Source organism: Nerophis ophidion, linkage group LG23 (genome assembly GCF_033978795.1).
Source record: "Nerophis ophidion isolate RoL-2023_Sa linkage group LG23, RoL_Noph_v1.0, whole genome shotgun sequence".
In the NCBI taxonomy this organism is placed as follows: Eukaryota; Metazoa; Chordata; class Actinopteri; order Syngnathiformes; family Syngnathidae; genus Nerophis; species Nerophis ophidion.
This window is the reverse complement of record NC_084633.1, coordinates 24,666,599-24,691,176: the sequence shown is the minus strand read 5'-3', so window position 1 is coordinate 24,691,176 and position 24,578 is coordinate 24,666,599. Positions and strand designations below refer to the sequence as shown.

The window sequence follows — 24,578 nt, the reverse complement described above, 5'->3', positions numbered from 1 at the left end:
AATAACTTATAAAAATTGAGAAGGGCTGAACAAAAATGGCACCGAAAAGGAGATCATGTACTGCAGATTACAAGCTGGACGTAGTGAAATATGCAGCAGAAAACGACAACAGGAAGCGGCGCATACCTTTGGAGTTGGCAGAGTTGTTTAGAAGAGACATCGAGGAAGAAGATTTAATGGGATATATCGATTAGGAGTGACAGATTGTTCATATAGCATGTTCTATATGTTATAGTTATTTGAATGACTCTTACCATAATGTTACGTTAACATACCAGGCACCTTCTCCGTTGGTTATTTATGCGTCATATAACGTACACTTATTCAGCCTGTTCAATATTCTTTATTTATTTTAAATTGCCTTTCAAATGTCTATTCTGCGACGTACATGTTTTTTTCCTTCTTTATTATGCATTTTCGGCCAGTGCGACGTATACTCCGAAACGATTTATAATCTGAAAAATATGGTATATTGGGTTAAGAGTGCAAAGGTAACTAAAAGGCTGCTTTTTCATGTCTGGAGAACTCACCTAATGTTGAAAAATTCAAATAGACGGTAGTAAACACGATTTGGTACTAGCTATGAGTCCTATTTTGTGTGTACGAAAGCATATCACAGAAATAGAAGAGGGAATGAAAAATAAGTGATTTTATGTGCCTTTGGCTCTACCGTAGTAAGACTTTGTGCCAATGTGACTACCTGAGTTCTTGCTGTGCAGCAGTAGAGTCCAGAGTGTCCTCCAGCTCAGTCTTGAGAGCCTCAAGCTCTTCACCCAGGTCCCGACGGTGTTTCTCGGCCTTGGTCCTGGCCTGTCGCTCAATCTCTAAATCGTCCTGCAAATCAGAGATCTGCGCTTCCATCTCTCTGATCTTTTTTTGGGCCAGATTCTTTTGTGCCGCTTCCTCCTCAATTCTAACAGATGAGAGCAAGAATGTGTTTAGGTCTTAAGCAATAGCCAAACCTTCAAATACATACTGAATGATGGCAATACACACCTCAGTAGAGCAGCCTGGAGTTCTTCCTCCTTTTTGGCTAGCTGGGCACGGAGCTCCTTAACCTGGGCCTGCAGGTCAGCAATTTGGTCGTTTATTTCAGTGAAGTCTCCATCAAGCTTACGTCTGTTCTTCTCCAGCTCCTGGCGCTGCTTCTCCTCTCTGCGCAGTCGATCTGAGAGTGTTTTAAAACAACAGAGTTTGGTGGGGGTAACATTACCGATGAAGTCCAATCGTACCCTCAAGGTCAGTGAGCATGGCTTCATGTTTGGTCTTGAGTTTCTGCAGACTCTTGGATTTCTCCTCCTCTTCTGTAAGGTTGGTAGAGTACTCCATTATTCTCTCCTCCAGCATCTTCTTCTCCTGAAGAACAAAGAGAGCAAATGGTAAAAAGTGAGAAAACATGTTTATCATATACACAAAAAGTATATCCCAACCTTGTTAAGCTTGTTGTTTTGATCATCGAGAACCATCACATCCTCTTCAAACTTCTTCATTTTGGCCTCCATGGTGACCTTGTCCAGTTGGAGCTTTTGCCGAGCGGCCTCTTCTTCATCTAGTTGTTGCTCCAAATCCTATTGACAGGAATAGGATATAGCATATGCTATCAACGTTAAGACGTTAGCAAGAATTTCTTGCAACCCACAGTAATATTTTGCTGCAACTTCTTCTTTTCTCCAATCAGCTGAGAAGCACGCTCCTCCTCTTCCTCCACACGGGCTTCCAGGTCGTGAAGGATCTCCTCCAGTTCCTGCTTTCTGGCGGCCAGACGAGCTCTCATCTCTTCAGCCTCGGCGCAGAGTTCCGTTTCTGCTTGAAGCTGCTCCTGCAGGGCCAACTTTTCGGCAGAAATCTGCACAAAAGCAAAAAAAAGATGTCCATCACCGGTGAGTACACATTTCAGAAGTGGGGTCTCAGTTATTTACAATGTTGACTTCATATGCTTCATTAATAACCATATCCAATTGTACTTACAATTCGCAAAGTATGTGAAAATAAACATCGCCAAATGCCACAAATTCAGTCGGCCATTTTGAATACTGCGCAAGATCTTCTGCAATTTGTGTAAATTCTACGTCACTGTAGTAACACTTCTGCACTCTGACCATATTATTAGGTCAGTCATCCTGGAAATATGCTGTTAGTCACAGTCCTTATGTAAGACAAGAACATGTGCTTGGCTTTTTTTATGCATTTTAAAAATGGTAATAAAATAGCAATTGAGTCAACTGATCAAGGGGTATTCTACAGCATTCATTGTATTCTATAAAATCATCCAGAAAGTGCCAACAATATTCCATTTACATGTCCTGACCGAAAAGGTAAAGGGGAACATTATTACCAGACTTATGCAAGCGTCCATATATACCTTGATGTTGCAGAAAAAAGACCATATGTTTTTTTAACCGATTTCTGAACTTTAAAAAGGTGAATTTGGCGATTTAAACGCCTTTCAATTGATAGCCTGTCGAGCGATGACCTTTCACCTGTGACGTCACACCAGACCTTTCACCCGTGACGTCACAACATGAATCCGCCATTTTCTCAATCTTATTACACACACCAAGTCAAATCAGCTCTGTTATTTTCGACTGTTTTCCCGTAACTTTGAGACATCATGCCTAGTGGATATCCTGCGACACTAAAAGCAGATGCATTTCCAACGATAAAGTCAATGAAATCTGCAATATTGGAAAATAGACCACCACTGAATCTGCCCGAGTGCGTGAGCTATTCAGGGACGACGGCAATCTCTTCCCGCAGACGAGCGAGGTAAACCCCCTGGATATGATTTATGCCACTTCTTTTTCTGTCTCATTTTGTCCACCAAACTTATAAGGTTGTGCATGAATGCACAAAGGTGAGTTTTGTTGATGTTATTGACTTATGTAGAGTGTGCTAATCAGACATAGTTGGTCACGGCATGACTGCAAGCTAATCGATACTAACATGCTATTTAGGCTAGCCGTATGTACATATTGCATCATTATGCCTCATTTGTAGCTATATTTGCATCCAGCCTTTCCCTCCACCCACATTTAATGCCAAACAAACACATACCAATTGTTGGTTAGAAGGCGATTGCGGAATTCGTCCTCGCTTCCTCCTGTGCCGCTGTCCGTCGTGACACGGCTCAATAGCTTCAGTTTCTTCTTCAATTTCGTTTTCGCTACCTGCCTCCCACCATCCGTTTCAATACATGCGTAATCTGTTGAATCGCTTACGGCGATTCAACAGGTATAGCTAATATCGCTATACCTTTATGTGCTATCCGCCATGTTTGTTTCTGTGTGATTATGCTGTGACGTCACAGGATAATGGACGGGTGGTTATAACGGTTAAAGTCAGGCACTTTGAAGCCGTTTTTCGGGATATTGCGTGATGGGTAAAATTTTGTGAAAAACTTCGAAAAATAAAATAAGCCACTGGGAACTGATTTTTTTTGGTTTTAACCCTTCAGAAATTGTGATAATGTTCCCCTTTAAACAAATATCAGTGATATTGTTTTTTAGTGGCGCATTACGCTGCTATTGTTGACACACTCAGCTACTTCTGCTTGGTCTCAAACTTGCAAAAAGTACATTCAAGATTATAATTCATGCATCTCTCACCTGCTAGTAGACAAATGTGGCCATGGACCGACATGCCGGTCCATTTTCACATCCCCGGCGATGGCGAAAAAGACGTAGTATCGGCAACTTTTTTTTAACCCTTTGTGAGAATTGTGATTGATTCTTCATGATCAAGGGTGATGGATCAAATGCAGAGAAGAATTTCGCCACACCTAGTGTGTGACAATCATTGGTACTTTAACTGTAATGTAAAAAGAACTATGTGAGCGTACCGTCAGTCAGCATCCCAGCGAGAGTGGAAATATTACAGTAAGTGTTTGTTTTATTATGGTTAGTTTGTATGTTTAGCACCTCGCAGTAAGTGTATGTTTTGTTATGGGTAGTTTGTATGTTTAGCACCTAGCAATGCTGCTAATGCTACAGTGTGACAATAAAGCTGCAGCAGTTTAGCAGTCTGCTTCTAAAACGTATTGCTCATCTTTTTCATGTTTAAAAATGTAAGGTTCTAGATCTCGTTTTCCCCAAGTAATCGTTGTTGGCTCTCATAAACTCTGCTTGATTAGCCTTGTTGATGGGGAATTGAGCTGTGGTTCTTCCTCTACATCACATACATTACATTCCTTACTAACTCTCAAAATAGCTTGGGAATCTCCAGGAGATTGATCATATCTATTGGAAAATTTTGGAAGTAAATAATCTCAATTAAAATATGGATTCAAGATTCTTTAGTTTCACCTGGTGATATTGTTCCTCCGTCTCATGGAGCTGCTTTTGCATATACTGCTGTTTCTCCAACACTTTGTGGAGCTCTTCATCCTTGGCATGCATCTCCTCCTCCTGTCTGCTGACTTGAAGCAATGGCTTCACCTAAGGATGTAATAAAATTTTTGTGTTATTATGAAGCTCATGAAACAAGTATGGGGGTGAGGGAAAAAAATGGGAGGACTCCGTTACCTTGGTGAAGAGTCTCCACCACTGCCAGTTTCGGAGTTTGAGATAAGCGGCACAGTTCCTCTGAATCACCTTCATTGCGGTAAGCTGCTGTTGTCGCTTGGCAAAAGCCCTGCAGATTGAAACAATTAGAACACTTAATGAAAATATATGTACACATGACTAACTCAAGTGCAAAATTTGAATCGCACGGTCAGCAAACAAAAATGATTCTGTACTGTTGAGGAGCTCACAGATGAAAAACCTGTCATGTCAACGTCATATTCGATACAGCACTACAAATTGCCAATGACCTTGGTTCTAAAAAAACAAGAAAAAATAGGAGGATGGAGTGACAGACGCTGGCGAAAACAGCTTTTGACGTAGCTATTGATTGGAGAGTGGGCAGTGTACCTAATGTGACCGGGTGAATCTCTAGTTTGTTTTTCGACAGTGTCTGGAAAAAAATAATTGCGGTGATCTTCAAAGATATATATTAAACACTACATTATTTTATGTTAAATTGATAGAAAGTGGGGTGTGGTTTCATTTGCAATCTGGAAACACCTTGCACACTGACTCAAAAAAGGGTTTGGAAATGTACGCAACATTTACACCAAATCATATCCAATACATATTATTTAGACTGAAAGAAAGTGATTTTTATTTAAGCGTCCGCTCAATGTTATTGACAAGAGTCATTTTAAAGCAGAGCTCCATCGTTGTTTATTACCGTCACATTTCAAGAAAGGATGGTCATGTCTTTTCTCTTACCTGCGTGCCAAATAGCCTCTGCACCAAGCCTGGAAAGTGATGATGATGTCTGTGATTTTCATGTCCCTCTCCTCCTCCAGGTGAGCAAGAACTCCAGCTCTGAAGAAGACTTTACTTTGGCCAATCCGGTAAAGATTAGGGTCGAGCTCCAGACTTTTGATCTGAAAAGAAAAAAGAGGCAAGCACATCAGAATTGTTCAGGGATGAAGCAGAAGATAGAAAGTCCTTACCATAAGCACGCAAGCCTGCTTTCCATCCATGAATCCTTTGGGGATGGCATTGGGAGTGAGGATTTCATACCTGGGTAAAGACATTTGCTTTGTTGGAATTGGTATATGCTGTATACACCTAAGGATGGGTACCGAATCAGATACTATTTTGAATCCCGCCGGTCAGCCCGGGTACTGAATCCCAAAGTAGAATGGTGCCATGTTACAGTACTTGGGTTACCCACTCCACCGGCTTTTTGCACTTTGGCGCTTGGCGATTATTGAGAGCGGACTCAGCCAAACTAACTCGTGGTAATGTTGCAATTTTCAATGTCAAAGAAGTTGACTAAAAAAAACTCTCCAACATAAGTACACTTTTAGCTCGATGCTAAAGCATTGGCTTTGCTATTGGTACGCTACTGATTAGTTTTAGCAATTTTCAATGGTGATTTCAACACCTCCAAATTTGTTAATGAAAACTACAATTACCAATGTGCGCAAAACTGGACCATAATTACCTGATAGTAAAGGAGCTGGTCAGATCACTGAGTGAGGTGGTTCAGCTAAATTTTACAACTGTCTGCATTACTTCATTTAGAATAAACACACCCATTATCAACATTAACTAATAGATTCTATAATCTTCCATGTCCGAATTGCAGAGTCAAAAACACTGAAGGACAAGATGATTCACCTCCTTTTTATTCCGCTATAGCACAAACGCATGCAGCTTCTGAAACCGACGAAATGCGTGAATGCTCTTGAAGCATGCACCTGGCGATTTTTTGAGCTGGAAAACTTAACAGACTTCATTTTCATTTATCGTCAATTAATTGACTTATCGCATCTCTGCCCAGGCCTATTCCCAGGTATCGGTTTCAAATGTGAACAGCAGGTTCTGGGAGACTGAGGTGGGAATCTTTGGGCACCTCACGAGTCGATTAAAAATTGATTGATGCATATTGATGCAGTTTTTCCTTTCACTAAATAAGCGTTTATTATTTGAAACTTTAAAACAAAAAGTGCATTTGTAATAAGAAATCATTGAATTAATTCCCACATTTGTTTAATTCACATATATTAAATCATCTTTGATGCACCTGAAAGAGTAGCAGCACATCACAGTAGGTCCTTTGATTTCGTTCATTTTACTTTATTTTTGGTTCCTTTCCATCCTTACTAACTGAACAACTGTGTGGAACAATTTCCCATGTGGATCAATAAAGTTGATCCAAGTCTAATTAAAAATGTGTGCAAAACTGGAATATAAGCGTCCTAAAATAAAAAGGAGCTGGTCGGATCTCTCAGCCAAATTTTACAACTGTCTTCATAACTTTACTTACCATAAATAAATCGATTATCAGTTGGCCTTTACTAATCATTTTATATATTCGTCCATGGATTTTTTCCCCTCACCTCAAAATGTTTGGTTACCTTTGTCTGAACTCTTGGAAGACAATGCGGTTGGGGAAGCCCTGTCTGCAGATACGGATCCCTTCTAGGACACCATTACATCTGAGCTGGTCCAGAACCAGGTGGGGATCCAGTTTTCCTGCCTAGAGGTGGAGAAATAAAACAAGGATGTTCCTCGATTTGATGGTGAAATATGTTTAGATCAGTTACTTCTATACCTTTTTCTCATGGTTGGGGATGATGCAGCGGACAAAGTTGGGGTTTGTGTTTCTCAGTGTGGCCATGAGCTTGGAAAGTTGCTCTTTGTAGAGCTGGCCCACGGTGCGGAACATGCCCTTGCGAGTCTTGAAAGCACCTGGCATCTCGGACATGCCAGACACCTTGTCCAGACCCACAATGCGGTCCACTACACAGAGAGTTAATTATTACTCAAAGGGCTCATTTTCGTGTCCAACTCTCCACTTAATCTTGATAGACAAGCAACAGGAGAAAGTCAATTTGTTCAGAAACAAAAACCACACAGGCGGGATGCAGACTGACAATAATGAGGAGCAAAACCAAAAAGTCTAGTCACAGAAAAATTGGTGGGAAAAACAGTGCAGTGCGTGAATGTCAATTGTTCACACAGTGAAGTCTATGTTTGGTGTGCACACACTGCAGGCTGCGCTTGTTGTGATGACCCAACAAAATCAAAAACAGGAAAAACACCATGCAGTATATACCCATTTCTGCAGTACCCATGACCACCACCAGCAGTCCCAAACAACGCTATTACATGGGAGAAGGAGAGGGAGAGTTCAATCAAGTGGTAAAACGACGCGATAAAAGTCACAGAAGCAGCTTGAACATTGCGAAAGGTAAGGTTTGATCATGGAGGAGAAACGGCTGGAGCAACAACAAAGCTTTTTAAATTGTGTTGTAGACAGTAGGGGACGGCAGGAAAAAGAAACGGTCACCTGAGTCAGAGTGTAGTATAGGAAAACGCTGATAAAAATAGGCTCTCTGAGAACTCTGTACCTCTGAGACCCGGCAAAGTGGGTCAAACACACACAAGATGGGGCCAAACAGAGGAAGAAATGATTGGGAGTTGAAGAAAAGGGAAAACACAGAGGTACACATAACAGACCGTGAAGAGAAAGAAAAAGTCTTGAAACAAGGAGCTCAAATGAAACATTCCTGCACTGTACCCCTGAGAAACATAATCCAGGCTGTACATTAGGTAACATAACATGTAAGGTGGGCCACTGTCTCGACAGATGTTTGGAATATAAAAGCTTCTGTTCTACTTTTTTTTTTTGTTATAGTCTCAACTTTTTTTTCCTCCAAGGAGCCCATTTTAGTTGAAGATTGACTATATTTCTTTTTTTTTTCAACTTATAAATGACTTTCTCAAAGTTCATTTATATGATAGAGATAAGTCAATATCGATCACTTGCTTGCACATTTGCCAGAGAAGTCAAGTAAATGGGCGATAGTTGAGGGTTTTTAAACCCACAGCAATTTGTTGACATTCTTCTTTTTTTACGATATTTTATAACGACAGAGCCGCTGTGGAAATTGTTTTGTACAGTGTGTTTTGACTACAAAGGTAAAAAGATTTGTGCATGTACAAAAGTTTTTCCAATCATTAATATCACTGTCAAATGGGTACATTTTGTTAGGTGCTGCGGTAGAACTAAGATTAATACGGCCATGCTCTTATTTTAAAACTTAGTTTGCACTGAAAAGGAAGTCACCGTGTGCACAGTCATATGCTGTCTAGTAGCTGATGTCTTATGACGACTGTAATGCCAATTACACGTCTTGAACAAAACAGACCGATTCTTTATAGAAATGATCATCCACGGGTCTCAAATTGTATGTAAACATCCATCCATCCATTTTGTACCGCTTGTCCATTTCAGGGTGGCATGGGGTGCTGGAGCCTATCTCAGTTGCATTTGGGCCGTAGGCGGGGTACACCCTGACAAGTCGCCACCTCATCTAAATGTCAACAAAAAGTGGCTTATGTGGAACTTAAAAGTAATAACCTGAGACTTGATGAGTTGGCCGTAAAAAAATGGGAGCCACTTGTACAGCATATATTTTCTATATACTGTCAAAATGTCTCAGACGTGGAATTAGAATACCGGAATTTTACGGTTTCAATCATCCTGCCAAAAAGGAGTCACGCAACCTTTGTTCCTGGTTATGGGGGCTTAAAAAAATAAATACTTTTCATTCATTGTGATTCTAAATCAATTCTCAACTTTCGATAATCGATTTATCTTTGACACTTTTTTTCTGTACATTTTTGAAATAAAAACATTGAACTACTATTTTTGATCATTTTAATTGATATTTTTCCTTTTTGGAAGTATGTCTTTCCCATTTCTTTGTACATTAAATGTATATTATTGTAAAGCTGGGATTGGGTTAGTTTTCTTTTACTAGATTAACATTCTGTGAATAAAATGTTAAACATACAATTTTTCAAAAGGTTTTTTAGGCAACCACTGCGCATACAAGTTGTACGTCAGCAGCCAATAGGAGCTTTTGTAACCTGCTTTGAAAATGTTTAAATATCACCAAATATCATATTAGGAGAATGAAATTATAACTCCAACAATGTAAATCAGGTGGCCGAAGATTCCCCACCTCTATTCCTGGGAGACCATTTTTTTCCCCCCCGAGACTCACCGTCCTTCCAAAGGTCAGAGACAAACTTGTCTGTGGACTGGTTGAGCAGGGAGGCAACATTGTCGTTCAATGGGTCCATGTTCTTCATCAGCCATTCATCCGCCTTATAGTCCACCTGCCAAGTAATAAAAGACTACAGTCAAGATCATCTGCAAGTACCAGAACTTCTGTACTATTAACCTATTATTCTTTTCAACGCTTTGCAAGCTGCGGATTATAAAATGGTGAGGCTAATTTATGGATTTTTCTTCGCTGACGGCTATTAAGTAAATCGTTTTCATTAAACTCCAAAAGGGAATTAGCGGTAGAGAATGGATGGTAAACACAAGCAAATACACATAAATGGTGTGTTTTTGTTTGTGCTATGGCGCCATCTTTTGGATGAGTACGCTCATAGAAGGAGCAACTGGGTGAATGCCTGCAAGTGTTTGCTGCCCTTTATAGCTTTGAAGCGGAAGTAGAAGTGCTGTTCTGTCTTCCAATCTTCCATAGTGTTTCTACTTGTATGGATTCTTCATTCATCAATCCAAGCCACGTCTGTAAGGTTTACAATATAACTATAACAATTCTTACTCACTAAACCTACCCATGTGTGATGTCTGTAGAGTGTTTTCATGCATATTTGTACATGCAATCATAATGTAATCAAGCTTGCGTCTAAAGGATTAGCTACGATGCTAACACCTTTATGAGTGTTAGTTTAACTTACAACGGCATTCTTATTGTATTGTTTCAGTTTTGTAAATTCTTCCGTAAATTCACAAAAACGTCACCAAGGTGTTAAGTCTGTTTAGCTGATTGAAGAACTAGCTAATGCAGCTAGTGGGTCCAAGACCATGACTTCTGTTTCGTTTGATCAGCCGTTTTCCAGACATCGTTTGGAAACAAGGTATGTAAATAAACATTTATAAAACCTTTTGAGTAAATAACTTCCATTATAGTCAGGTGTGGCTAATTTTTTCCCCCCTAAAATGTAGTGGGTGTGGCTTATATACCGGTGCTCTCTATAGTCAGGAAGTTGCGGTATATGCTGGCACTGCAACATTGTAAATAACAGCAAGTAATGGTAAGAACACCGTCTGCTCACCTTTCCAGCATAATGGTAAATAGAGAAATCGGCTTCATCCTTCAGTTTCTTGGGCTTAAAGAACTTGGGGTGTGTGCCCTGCTCCTGGAGCACTTTCTCCACAAAGCTCTTGTCTGTAGCCTTGGGAAACCAGCACTCTTCATCCAACAGAGCCAGAATACCAGGTGGGCTGGCCTGCACACAATGGTCAGAAATTAACAATTTGAAACGCCCGGACACATCAAAAACAATCCGCTTTGCTCAACTCACAGGTTTTTCAATGAGCTCTATGCAGGGCTGCAGGTCAAGGCCAAAGTCGATGAAGCTCCACTCGATGCCCTCCCTCTGGTACTCCTCCTGCTCCAGGATGAACATGGTGTGATTGAAGAGCTGCTGCAGCTTCTCGTTGGTGTAGTTGATGCACAACTGCTCGAAGGAGTTCAGCTGAAAGAAAAATAATTGCAATGCCAATTAAAGCACAGTGGTACTTCAACTTAATGTTTTGAGATAAAAGCAGTATCTTCGCTAATTGCTATGATTCAAGTTGCAAGCAAAAGTTTGAGCTACAAGCATCCTCCGTAAGAATCATCCAAAACATCGGGTCTTACCCGCTAATATTAGCTTTTAGCTAAAAATCAACATAACTTTTAATACTAAAGTGCAAGTATGTACTATACTGTGGTACAATAACTAAAAAAACAAACAAAAAGCAGACATTTTACAATAAAACACACAGAAGCTGCTGATGGTGTGATTGATGGAGAAGCAGGTGGAAGGAGATACTGCAGAAGTCCACTCTCCAAGGTAAATGCTATACATTATTATATTAGTATTACTTCATACAACTATGTGCTATCGTAATGTTTTTATTAGGGCTGTCAAATGATTTTAATTTTATTATTATTATAATTAATTTTTGTCTCGGTTTTTTTTGTCTCATGTCTCGGTTTGTACAGCGCCTGTGCTAGCAACTCAAGGGTTCCAGGTTCGGGTCTTGCTTCAGTAATCTGAGTCACTTTACCCACCTGCTCCCGGTGCCAACCACACGGGTTTAAATGTAGCTGAAAGATGTATAATGGGTTTCACTATGTAAAGCTTCGAGTCAGGAGAGGAAAAGCGTTACATAACTATAATTCACTAATCAAATTAATCGCATTTTGGAATTTGGATTAATCACAGGTAAAAACTTGCTTGTATCAATAAAATTTGCATAAGAAAATACCTTGATATTTGTACACAAATCCAATTTTATCAGAATGTCACCCAGGAATGTTTTACTTAGATGCGTGTCATTAATTTACACAAAACTTCCTAACAGTTTTAAAGTTAAAGTACCAATGATTGTCACACACACTAGGTGTGGTGAAATTTGTCCTCTGCATTTGACCCATCCCCTTGATCACCCCCTGGGAAATGAGGGGAGCAGTGGGCAGCAACGGTACCGCGGCTGGGAATCATTTATGGGGATTTTTCTAACATTCTTTCAAAGCTGGCACACCAGTCGGAGTATCCTCACTCATTTTTGTACAGGGATATGCATTGATCCGATTGAGGTTAAAGGGGAACTGCACTTCATGGAATTTTGTCTACTGTTCACAAACATCATGAGAAACAAGATCACATACAGTGAGTGGGGCAAAAAAGTATTTAGTCAGCCACAGATTGTGCAAGTTCTCCCACTCAAAATGATGACAGAGGTCTGTAATTTTCATCACAGGCGCACTTCCACTGTGAGAGAAGGAATGTGAAAAAAATTCCAGGAATTCACATTGTAGGAATTTTTAATAATTTATTTGTAAATTACAGTGGAAAATAAGTATTTGGTCAACCAGTCAAAGCTCTCACTGATGGAAGGTTTGGCTCAAAATCTCACGATACATGGCCCCATTCATTCTTTCCTCAACACGGATCAATCGTCCTGTCCCCTTAGCAGAAAAACAGCCCCAAAGCATGATGTTTCCACCTCCATGCTTTGCAGTAGGTATGGTGTTCTTGGGATGCAACTCAGTATTCTTTTTCCTCCAAACACAATGAGTTGAGTTTATACCAAAAAGTTGTATTTTGGTTTCATCTGACCACATGACATTCTCCCAATCCTCTGCTGTATCATCCATGTGCTCTCTGGCAAACTTCAGACGGGCCTGGACATGCACTGGTTTAAGCATAGGGGACACGTCTGGCACTGCAGGATTTGATTCCCTGTCGGCATAGTGTGTTACTGAAGGTAACCTTTGTTAATTTGGTCCCAGCTTTCTGCAGGTCATTCACCAGATCCCCATGTGTGGTTCTGGGATTTTTGCTCACCGTTCTCATGATCATTTTGACCCCTCGGGATGACATCTTGCGTGGAGCCCCAGATCGAGGGAGATTATCAGTGGTCTTATGTGTGTTCCATTTTCTGATAATTGCTCCCACAGTTGATTTTTTCCACACCAAGCTGCTTGCCTATTGTAGATTTACTCTTCCCAGTCTGGTGAAGGTCTACAATTCTTTTCCTGGTGTCCTTCGACAGCTCTTTGGTCTTGGCCAAAATGGAGTTTGGAGTCTATGACTGTTTGAGACTGTGCACAGGTGTCTTTTATACAGATAACGAGTTAGAACAAGTGCCATTAATACAGGTAACGAGTGGAAGAAAGACGAGCTTCTTAAAGAAGAAGTTACAGGTCTGTGAGAGCCAGAGATCTTCCTTGTTTGAAGTAACCAAATACTTATTTTCCACCATAATTTACAAATAAATTATTTAAAATTCCTACAATGTGAATTCCTGGAATTTAACATTCTGTCTCTCACAGTTGAAGTGTACCTGTGATGAAAATTACAGACCTCTTTCATCATTTTAAGTGGGAGAACTTGCACAATTGGTGGGTGACTAAATACTTTTTTGCCCCACTATCTTTTAAAAACATTTTTTTCGGATTTTGAAGATAAACTCTTGGAAGATACGGCTAATGGGAGTCACCATTGTAGCCATCAAAACCCTCCAACGTTTTATATACACACTGCAAGTATATACTGTATATCAGGTAGTAACAGACACCCTCATAACAATTTGCAATATGTGCACTATACATAGATAATGCAGTAGAGTGTCCGCCCTAAGATCGGTAGCTTGTGAGTTCAAACTCCGGCCGAGTCATACCAAAGACTATAAAAATAGGAGCCATTAGCTCCCTGCTTGGCACTCAGCATTAAGGGTTGGAATTGGGGGTTGAATCACTAAAAATGATTCCCGGGCCCGGCCACCGCTGCTACTCACTGCTCCCCTCACCTCAAGGGTGAAGGGTCAAATACAGAGAATAATTTCGCCACATCTAGTGTGTGTGACAATCATTGGCACTTTAACAGACACCTTCATAACAATATGTAAAACCATTGATTTCTTTCGCAAATTGATTTGTGTCCATAGCAACACACTTCCGACATCTGGCAACAAATGTGTGTTCCTACTACCGGGAAAAAAACAAGTTCGTTTTCTATTCTTGGCAGACTTGGTAACAAACAAATTTGGACAAATGAGGATTTACAACCTTTTTTTAAGCTGAATATACGGATGATTAACTGCTGCCTTTAGAAAGAGAGCTTGAAGGAAGGGTGAGACGGAGCAGACGAAAGCCAAGAGAATGAGGTGAAAATCTGAACCCCATAAATGTGGAACCTGGAGCCAAGCTATTCCAACATAAATGGAGTGCTTACCCAAAATCAAAAGGAAAAAACATCCCCGGATAACTGGACCAAACGCAGAACTGTGACTCACTTTAATATTGATCATGATGCGTCATGTGTTATTACAACTACACTACATACACTGTCTGGCTAGCTGTGTAAAAACAAAACATGAACAAATACTTTACATATACTGTAATATACATACCCCGTTTCCATATGAGTTAGGAAATTGTGTTAGATGTAAATATAAACAGAATACAATGATTTGCAAATCATTTCCAACCCATATTCAGTTGAATATGCTACAAAGACAACATACAGTATTTTATGTTCAAACTGATAAACATTTTTTTTTTTTGTGCAAATAATCATTAACTTTATAATTTGATGCCAGCAACACGTGACAAAGAAGTTGGGAAAGGTGGCAATAAATACTGATAAAGTGGAGGAATGCTCATCAAACACTTATTTGGAACATCCCACAGGTATGCAGGCTAATTGGGAACAGTTGGGTGCCATGATCGTGTATAAAAGCAGCTTCCATGAATTGCTAAGTAGTTCACAAACAAGGATGGGGTGAGGGTCACCACTTTAAGCAAATTGTTGAACAGTTTTAGAACAACATTTCTCAACGAGCTATTCCAAGGAATTTAGGGATTTTACCATCTACGGTCCGTAAAATCATCAAAAAGTTAAGAAAATCTGGAGAAATCACTGCACATAAGCGATGATATTATGGACTTTTGATCCCTCAGGCGGTACTGCATCAAAAACCGACATCAGCGAGTAAAGGATATCACCACATGGGCTCAGGAACACTTCATAGAACCACTGTTAGTAAGTACAGTTGGTTGCTAGATCTCTAAGTGCAAGTTAAAACGCTACTATGCAAAGCCAAACCCATTTATCAACAATATCCTGAAATGCCGCCAGTTTCTCTGGGCCCAAGCTCAACTAAGATGGACTGATGCAAAGTGAAAAGGTGTTCTGTGGTCTGACGAGTCCACATTTCAAATTTTATTTGGAAACAGAGGACGTGGTGTCCTCCAGAACAAAGAGGAAAATAACCATTCGGATTGTTATAGGCGCAAAGTTCAAAAGCCAGCATCTGTGATGGTATGGCGATGTATTAGTGCCCAAGGCATGGGTAACTTACACATCTGTGAAGGCACCATTAATGCTGAAAAGGTACATACAGGTTTTGGTGCAACTTATGTTGTCATCCAAGCAACGTTATGATGGACGCCCTTGCTTATATCAGCAAGACAAGTGTTACAACAGAGCGGCTTTGTAAAAAAAGAGTGCGGGTACTTTCCTGGCCCGCCTGCAGTCCAGACATGTCTCCCATCGAAAATGTATTGCGCATTATGAAGCGTACAATACAACAGCGGAGACCCCGGACTGTTGAACGACTGAAGCTCTACATAAAACAAGAATGGGAAAGAATTCCACTTTCAAAGCTCCAACATTTAGTTTCCTCAGTTCCCAAACTTTTATGGAGTGTTGTTAAAAGAAAAGGTGATGTAACACAGTGGTGAACATGTCCTTTCCCAACTACTTTGGCACGTGTTGCAGCCATGAAATTCAAATTATTATATGCAAAAAATGAATAGCGTTTATGAGTTTGAACATCAAATATCTTGTCTTTGTAGCGCATTCAATTGAAAATGGGTTGAAAAGGTTTTGCAAATCATTGTATTCAGTTTATATATACATTTAAAACAATTTCCCAACTCATATGGAAACGGGGTTTGTAATTGTTCATGTTTTTCACTCAGTTTAAATTGGTGTCCTATTGCATTACAAGCATGTTTCGTAGTGACATAGAAGCAACAATAACAATGTTGCTACAGCTTGGTTGTTATACAGGTTACAGAACGTAAATTAAGTATTGTTGGCAGTTTAAAAATTCATTTTTAAAGTGATTTAAAAGTAGAACTTATTGCTCCCATTAGCTGCATTGCTAGCCACCTAGAACGAGCAGTTTTACAGCTAGAATGCAAAAGACACTTTTGTCTTCCATAATGATTGTGAACGATATGCAAAATTCCCCAAAAAATGCAGTTCCTCTAAAGTTAAAGAGCTTGTACATCCATCCATCCATTTTTCTACCGCCCGTATGTAGCTGAGATAAAGCTTGTACAATCGAGATAATTTGCATGATTAATCTAGCTGTGTTCATGTATTATGTGATAAAACATTGATCACATTCATTTTAACAGCCCTAGTTTTTATACAATATTTATCATCTAAAAGTTTGTTAAAATGACATATTACATGTTAAAATTGTGCTGTTTTGGGGTTCCCAAGTACCATTGAATTGTAACATGCAAATTGATTTAATTTCAAGTCATTGATTTGATATACAATGTTCTGAGTCAAGAGCTTTGTCACAACCATTTAAACTCATAAGTTTGGGTACTACTGTATTATGTTTAGTACTAGTTTGACTTACCTCAAAAATCTCAAAACCAGCGATGTCCAGGATGCCAATGAAGGAGGCTCCCTGTCTCTTGGTTTTGTCCAGAGCTTTGTTGATCCTCATGACTAACCAGCGGAACATCCTCTCGTATGTGGCTTTGGCCAAGGCCTCCACAGCAAATTCCGCCTGCTCTTGGGTCTGGGCCTTTTGGACATAGTCTCGACCAACCTTGATCCTGGGTGACAGGATGGCCCTGGTGAAATCGGTGACGTTCATCCCCATGAGGTGGCTGACCTTCTGGGCAGCTAGAGGAGGGGTCAGGTGTAGAGAAGGTTTAAGAAGTCGGCAAAGTGAAGAAAAGAATACAAAGAACCACGAACACAATCTGTAAAGTCAGAAAGATTAAGTTTAGACTAAAAGTTGGGTACAATTTACTTGTGTTGTCGGGCATGGAGGCCTGGTCAGTGTGACGCTCCTTTTTGAAGGTCATGTTTCCAAGCTGCAACACTGAAGACACCACCTTCAACATGCCTGCACAAAAAACACTGCAGTGTTGGTAAAAGCAGGGCAAGTATCCAAGAACACATGTGGGTGGCCTCACCTATCTGCTCGTCCTCAGGAATGCTCATAATCCTCATGGCGTCCATGGTCTCTGCAAACAGGTCTTTGTCCTGCTGCCCAGGAATTGTTACGTTCCCGTTGGAGAGGAAACGGTAGTTGTTGTAGTTTTCCAGGAGGAGCTCCGCTAAAAAAAAAATGACAGGATCGTTAGAAGAAATATAAGTAATCGCCTAGTTACGGGAAAATGTATTTGAACTGATTAGTGTGGAACTTACAACGTAACTTATCTCCAGCTCCTGTGAGCAAGTAGTAGAATATATGGAACGTCCGTTCCTCTCTGGCCTGGCGAATGGCACGGGACTTCTCCAGCAAATCTAAAAGGTCAGTTTGTCAAGGACAACTTTCAAACAATGGGCTCACAAAAAACCAGAGTAAACAAATATGTATTTTAAAAATATGATAATTGTGGGTCCTTTATTTGGATTAAACATGCTCAATAATAATTGTCTTCAAATTTTGTCAATATGCTTCCTGGAGGTGCATTTAGAAACCCCGGAATTGTGAACATTACCATTCACAATTTATGCTGGCTTTACTGATATAATTGTAACATTTATAATGGCAATTTTCATATTGTTGTATCCATTACTCAGACATTCTATACATTATGTGTCATTGAAGTTGTTCAATTACTAGGTGGGCTCAAAAAAAACAAAAATAAAAAATTCACATCCGAAATTGAAATTTTTATTTGTTCAGATTCAAAAATACATTCATAATTTCCAATAAGACTTATAAAAAAAAGATACATATTTTCAGCACATTTTTTGGATAAATTTAGTTAATGCATTATTGGTTTTCTTTTTATTATTATTGCAATAATGAGTATTGCATTTGTACAGTATGCATTCTCAATTGCTTTGGTATTTCTATCCTAAGTATTATGAAGCTGGGGTTGGGTAGGAGTTGCTTTATTTTCTTGTATTAGATTGAGATGATTATAATTTTAATACATTTATAAAAATATATATATTTTTAAACTAACAGAGCATGTATAAGTGGTACGTCAGCAGCAAAAAGGATCTTTTGTAACCTGTATTGAAATGTTTTTATTATAACTTACAGACCAAATCGTACATTACGAGAATAGTGTTGAATCAAAAATTGATTCAGAATCCAATTGTCACACCAATATTTTGGAAAAGAATTGTGAAATTCCCACCTCTCAAAATTACTATTATGTTGAACTTGAATGTTACAAAAAAACTACAATTATGTACAAAGGCCTTTTTTGTTGGAACAATAAGTATGTTTTTTTGTTTAGGTAGTTACAAAAGTATTGCATTGGTATTAGTATTGGTTAAAATGCATCCTTACTTATTTGTAGCCCCAGATAAAAGATCCACGTTTACATTGTGTCAAGGATACAAGTTTCAATATTTGCACCGACAATATAACCGTTGACATCAAAGTTGATCCTGATGAATTTTCCCTGCAAGAAAAATAGTAATGTACCTTAAAAAAAAAATTGTGGTGCTTCATTATAAATGACAATAATTCTTACAAATCGAGAGGAGTTGTCATTTTTGACTGTCTTAGCATTTCCAAAAGCCTCCAGGATGGGGTTCGCCTGCAGAAGCTGCTTCTCTAGCTCCCCCTGGTGAGAATAGAGAAGATCAAGAAATATTTAAAAGATTTGATTTGATTTAACATGTAGGCTGTCTTCAAACGAGCTACAGTTGCAGTAACTAACTTTGGACTTCATTGCTTTGAAGTCAAAATTAACACATACATACTTGGATTCTAGGATCATGAGACATACAAAAACGTTACACCCGAGCCTTTTCCACATAAACATTAGTGCCCCAAAACACCCAGAGACCCTCAACCAGCCATCACCAGAAAACAGTGACTCAAAATAAAACTTATGTTCGGTTTCTAAATTGTTACCTGCTTTCTATTGTGTCTGCTTTACGCAGCACCGTTAATTAATGACCAAACAAATATGTAAAACATAATATTTAAATCACTGTTTATGTGAAAGGTGTACGATTAAGCACCACGGTCTTTTGAAGCATGTTAACATTAAATTCTTTGGAGCAAAAATGACAAAGAAAAAAACAAGTTCACAAGAGCTTTTGGTTTCATCAGCAGGTTAAGTGAATGACAAAAACATTTGACGTCACACCTGAGAAGCTGTTAAAAACAAACTTGGGTCACGAAAAACAAATCTGCAACAAATCCTGAACAACGGGAGCACGCACCGAGTAGCCACAGAAATCCTGAAAAATTCAGCCATGCAGATCCAAAACTATCACTTGAAGAGCAGAAATTGCAGTTATTTCCTCAATAAGGACCCCTCATCCCCTCTTATCCTACAATTGTCTGGCTGAATTTTTCACAGGAACACTAATCTGCCAACAGACTTCCTCTTGACTTTGGAGACAAGGCACGTCTCTCCACATGCCCCATACAAAAGGAAATGCCACAACAATGTGCGCTGGCGAGGGATGGGATGACGAGGAGGAAGAGGAAGAAGGCGATGACAGAAGCAGGTGGGGAGGAACAATGAATGAGAGTCAACTCACATGTGACAGGACCATGCTGTTCTGTTGATGGGAGGGAAAAAAATACAACAACCTCAAAAATGGAATGATGGAAATTGATGTGGTTTAGCCCGGAAGCACACATGGTGACATTGTGCCAAAGGAAACAAAGGCCATGTGTAGAGCAGCCAGATGTATTGTAAGGGTGTTTTTGTCATGTAAACATGGAGTAAGGCATCTTAAGGTCTGTATAGTTAATACAGTTATGTTTTTGAGACAATACCGCCATACCTGTATTTTATGGTTGTGCTTTGCATGTTTACAGTGGCATCAAACTTTTAATTTTTATAAATATGGCGGCGCAGACTTTGACGTTCAAGTGAGCAAAGCTTTTTTTTAGTGAGTGACTACAGCTTTATTTAGACACCTACACCTATTTCCATTGGAACCTGTATCTGTCCTTGTAGCCACTTTATAACTAATCTCGTTTATGTTGTTCACTTCTGTTAGCGACTTCGCACATACGCTAACGATAGCGCCCCTCTGCTGCTTGTTCGGTGTGTCAAGTATTTAACTGCAACTTGTTTTAAAAGCGTCTCTACCCATAACCTTTGTGGACTAAGTTACTGTAGTGTAGCGGCTGGGTGGCTGAAGAGTAGTTTTAAAATTCAACAGCCAGCGGCTTTCACCGCAGTAAGCGAGGAGAAGCTCTATCGATCCTGTGCACAAGCATGAGGATATAAACCTGAGACAAAATGAACGAAAAATTGCTTTGACAAAAAAAATAAACATTACTATTTACAGCAAAACTCAACACTGGCTATCTAGACATAAAACACTGAAGCAACTTTAAGCAATGTGCACGTTTATTTATGTATTTTTTTTTTTTTAAATAAATACTGGTATGTGGACTAAAAATATTGCAATATCAGTTTTGGTCCATATCACCCAGCCCTAGGTCTGTAAAAAGTGCCAAAGCTTCATACATGGTTTCAGTCTGTAAACAGCGTTTATCTCAATGGTTGCCATCTTTTTGTCTTGTGCTGGTGGTAGGGCACTATGGAATCAGTAAATTTTTTTCTCAATTCTGTTTTACTTTTTCCATTTTTAACCATTTCTGTTTATTTGTCCAAAATGTTCCCAACAAAGGCTGCAACTGAAAAATTAAAGAATGCGGAGGACCACTATGCTAAAACTAGTTTAATACAGAGTAACCTTAATTTGCCCTATTTTCAGTTTGTGTATGTTTACATCAAGCCAAATACGCCTTTGCGCAGGCCATGTCTTGTCGTACAAATGTTTATTTGTTCAATTGTATGAAAGCCTTATAGGGGCAGCCATTTTGATGACATCACTTCCTTTAAGCTCTGGCACAGCCATTTTCCTTCACATTCTGTTTACATTGCCGCACAGCCATTTCCAAAAGTTTTGAGGCTTGCGACACTTCTGCCAAGTTTATTTCCACAAGTGTCGTACCTTACGGCGGTCAAGAGCTGTGTCAGCCGGCCTCAAAAGATCACTGTGTGATCACAAAAACTTAAAACGTGTCCAAAACCTGTCTTCGCTTCTGGATGCTAAACAACCACAAATATAGCATCTTGGCTAGTTAGCCTTTAACTTGTGGCACATTCACTTTGAAGATTTTGGCAGCGAAGGGGGATTTGTTTCTAAAAAAAAGTCTGTGATCAGACCGAAAAAGATGCCACAGCGGAGGAGAACGCACTACCTGGACACAAGCCAATGAAGGATGGCCTCGCACTGCTGGTTTGTGGCAATGCTAGCGGCGACTAAGTGAATCCGCAGCTCGTTTATAACTTGGAAACTCTGGAGTGTTCAACAATGCCACACATATTCAAAGACAAGATAAAATGATGTTGGTTTTTGAGCGCTCCAATGAGATCAGTGTTGACATCGTAGCTTTCTGTAAATGTGTCTTGTTTGGATAAAAAAAAATAGATTGTTGAGCTTTGTTGTTGGTTGACACACATACATACGCACACACACTAAAGTGTGCAGTCTTTTATCGAGGCAGGAGGCATTATTCATTATTACATCGATTTTTAATGGGGATCACTGCTTTACTATGCAAACATATCGATTGACCAATTAAATTTGTAGATTGAAATTCCACAACGTACACCAGTATACACTAAACTATTTGAAAAAAAAAAAGTTATCTAAGCTTTTGTGTTTATTGGTGGCAAACCAAATAGTTCATATATCCAATATACGTCATTATTAATTCCTTCATTTAATTTTCAGAACATGTCGGGGGCCAATAAAATGCCATCCATCCATCCATCTTGAACCGCTTGTCCCTTTCGGGATTGCGGGGGGTGCTGGCGCCTATCAATGATTTACACCCGTTTTCACCAACAATAAGAGTAAATGTCCACTATTAAATCGAGCAATCCTTACCTTTGATACGTTAGAGAATATTGCTCAGTTTTCAAGTCCAACATAATAATGTTATAGTATAACTTATGTAAGTTTACAAGCTTTCAAGCATCAGTCATTGTTTCAAGTTCAAAGAATACTATTGGACGCTGTTTGCTTATTAACTTACCAAAGAAGAGGTTTAAAAATCACACCAACAAACGCTGGCAAGCATTAGCATGTTTTTTTTCTAGGCTTTTCACAAGGCATTTTTGTACGAAAAAAAAACACAAAAAATAACCCGTCATGTAGAAATCATTTTGGCTGTTTGAGTAAGAGCTGTGTGTTTCAGGTGGCCGCGATGATATCGGAGTGGTATTTTGGAGGTGCTCGATTTCCCCAGAGAAATGTTTCTTTTCCTTGCGATGACAACGTGTCAGTCACATCACATCAATTTAATAGTAGATTCTGTTTTTATTGGGGAATTCTGTGATTCAGTTGATGTGGAAATAATAGGGCCCTGTGTCATTAAAAAGTTGGGCTGCATCTTATCAACACAATGATGTGGTGATGGATTAACAGAAGTTATGCAATTCATTTAAACACACACAGATAAACATCAGTCTGCGCCAAAGTGCAGTGCTGAGTAGGAAATGGTTTTCCTGTACGATAACAGCCCTAGTGCATAATACAAATCAAAGAGTATGGCGTGAAGGGAGAGATAAAAGGGTGGATATTAAAAGGTATTGTATAAGAAGAGATTGGACTAACCTGGTCTTTCTTGTTCTTGTGAGAGGAGGCCACATGAGCCAGATACTGGATGACCTTCTTGGTGTTCTCAGTTTTCCCAGCACCAGACTCTCCTCTGCGAGCCAAACACACAAACAAATGAAGGGAGTCAGGATACTGAGGAAATAAAATAAGAGAAGTAAGCCATGGTCAGGCAATAACTTACGTGCAAAGGATGGACTGGTCTTCACGATCTGCAAATAAGATGTAGAAATTAATCAGGTGTTTTTCCCCCCCTATTTCATACTTTGAGAACGTTTTTTCTGGAACCCAAGACAGCCTTGAGTTTGAACAATTGCCAACAATAATGCAACGAAACACCACACTTATGGCCAAACAATATCCACTTCATAAAACTATGAGAGAAGAATTACAGATTAAATGGAGGCTAACACATTGTATTACGCAGTGGTAGCAGCATGTAGCACATTCAATATCTTCTTTCCGGAGCAGCTGGTCTCTACGGCCGGAAGCACATTGGCCACAAACAGGAAATCAACATCCGGCTTCTTGCGACTGGGAAGCTTGGCTGCTGTTTCTGAATTAGAAACTGCATTTTCAAAAAAAAAAAAAAGCTAAGACATCCTAGCAAATCAAAGTGTCAATGCAAAGGTTAAGGTGCATAACTCATGGAAATGGACGAGCCTTGGTAGTGGCGCTTTGACAAGTATGAGGTCCCTTGAACAGATGTAGACAAGCGCAACAACCACAAGGTATTGTTTCAAGACATGAACTTTGTTGTTAACCCAAGCTGTGAGGAAATTATTCTGTAACCCAGGGGTAGGGAACCTATGGCTCTAGAGCCAGATGTGGCTCTTTTGATGACTGCATCTGGCTCTCTGATAAATCTGAGCTGACGTTGCTTAACACGATAAGTAATGAATAAATCCACTTGTAATCACAGTGTTAAAAATAATGTTCAAAATATAAAACATTCTCATGCATTTTTTATCCGTCCATCTGTTTTCTACCGCACCTGTTCAAGAAGTTGCGTTAATGGTAAGAAGTTATTTATTTATTATTGGTTAGTGTGGGGCTTGCCCTCCTGGGGGTTCTTCAGACCCCCAAGCACCGACATGAGAGCCTGTTTCAGGGTTACAATATTGTTTTATTTTTCAAAAAGTCTCTCAGTTGCTTTCTAGCAATAGTATTTCCAGCCCCAACTCAGTCTCTCCTCCTGGCTGCTGCTTATAACAGAGCGACAGGTGATTAGATAACAAGGCCCAGATGGGCCTTCTACGCACCTGTCGCTGCAGGCCCACAGGCCACGCCCCCTCCACAGTTAGCTTCAGAATAACAATGTTATTACAAAGAATAAGAGACCTATTATACTCGAGAAATGTTGGTCGTACTTAAAAATGCACGTGTTTAGTTGTGTTCAGTGTAAAAAAAACAACATTATATGGCTCTTACGGAAATATATCTTAAAATATTTGGCTTTTTGGCTCTCTCAGCCAAAAACGTTCCCGACCCCTGCTGTAACCCAACTAGGCATGTAAAGATAAACCGTATTAATCATAATTCTGCAAAAACTCCCGGTAGTTATGTTCAAATTTATCGGAAAACAGTGATACCTGCACA

At 39.6% G+C, this 24,578-nt stretch overlaps 1 protein-coding gene across 2 annotated transcripts in view; it reads right to left on the bottom strand.

The window, feature by feature from the left end:
* LOC133541756 (myosin-9-like) overlaps positions 1 to 24,578 on the bottom strand; it is an 81,764-nt gene that overhangs the window by 22,043 nt on the left and 35,143 nt on the right. The window contains exons 4-26 of one of the 2 annotated variants that reach the window (XM_061885325.1): positions 23,164 to 23,191; positions 22,980 to 23,073; positions 19,875 to 19,895; positions 18,851 to 18,943; positions 18,715 to 18,778; positions 17,562 to 17,660; positions 17,327 to 17,470; positions 17,161 to 17,256; positions 16,759 to 17,030; positions 10,908 to 11,081; positions 10,659 to 10,832; positions 9,572 to 9,686; positions 7,111 to 7,298; positions 6,914 to 7,035; positions 5,501 to 5,570; positions 5,271 to 5,431; positions 4,521 to 4,629; positions 4,302 to 4,433; positions 1,640 to 1,846; positions 1,431 to 1,568; positions 1,233 to 1,356; positions 997 to 1,168; positions 701 to 913 (exon numbers count right to left, since the gene is read on the bottom strand). In XM_061885325.1, the coding sequence (XP_061741309.1) occupies positions 701 to 913; positions 997 to 1,168; positions 1,233 to 1,356; positions 1,431 to 1,568; positions 1,640 to 1,846; positions 4,302 to 4,433; positions 4,521 to 4,629; positions 5,271 to 5,431; positions 5,501 to 5,570; positions 6,914 to 7,035; positions 7,111 to 7,298; positions 9,572 to 9,686; positions 10,659 to 10,832; positions 10,908 to 11,081; positions 16,759 to 17,030; positions 17,161 to 17,256; positions 17,327 to 17,470; positions 17,562 to 17,660; positions 18,715 to 18,778; positions 18,851 to 18,943; positions 19,875 to 19,895; positions 22,980 to 23,073; positions 23,164 to 23,191 (3,010 nt within the window). The remainder of the gene's footprint in view (positions 1 to 700; positions 914 to 996; positions 1,169 to 1,232; positions 1,357 to 1,430; positions 1,569 to 1,639; positions 1,847 to 4,301; positions 4,434 to 4,520; positions 4,630 to 5,270; positions 5,432 to 5,500; positions 5,571 to 6,913; positions 7,036 to 7,110; positions 7,299 to 9,571; positions 9,687 to 10,658; positions 10,833 to 10,907; positions 11,082 to 16,758; positions 17,031 to 17,160; positions 17,257 to 17,326; positions 17,471 to 17,561; positions 17,661 to 18,714; positions 18,779 to 18,850; positions 18,944 to 19,874; positions 19,896 to 22,979; positions 23,074 to 23,163; positions 23,192 to 24,578) is intronic. The other variant, XM_061885326.1, reaches the window with a different exon arrangement.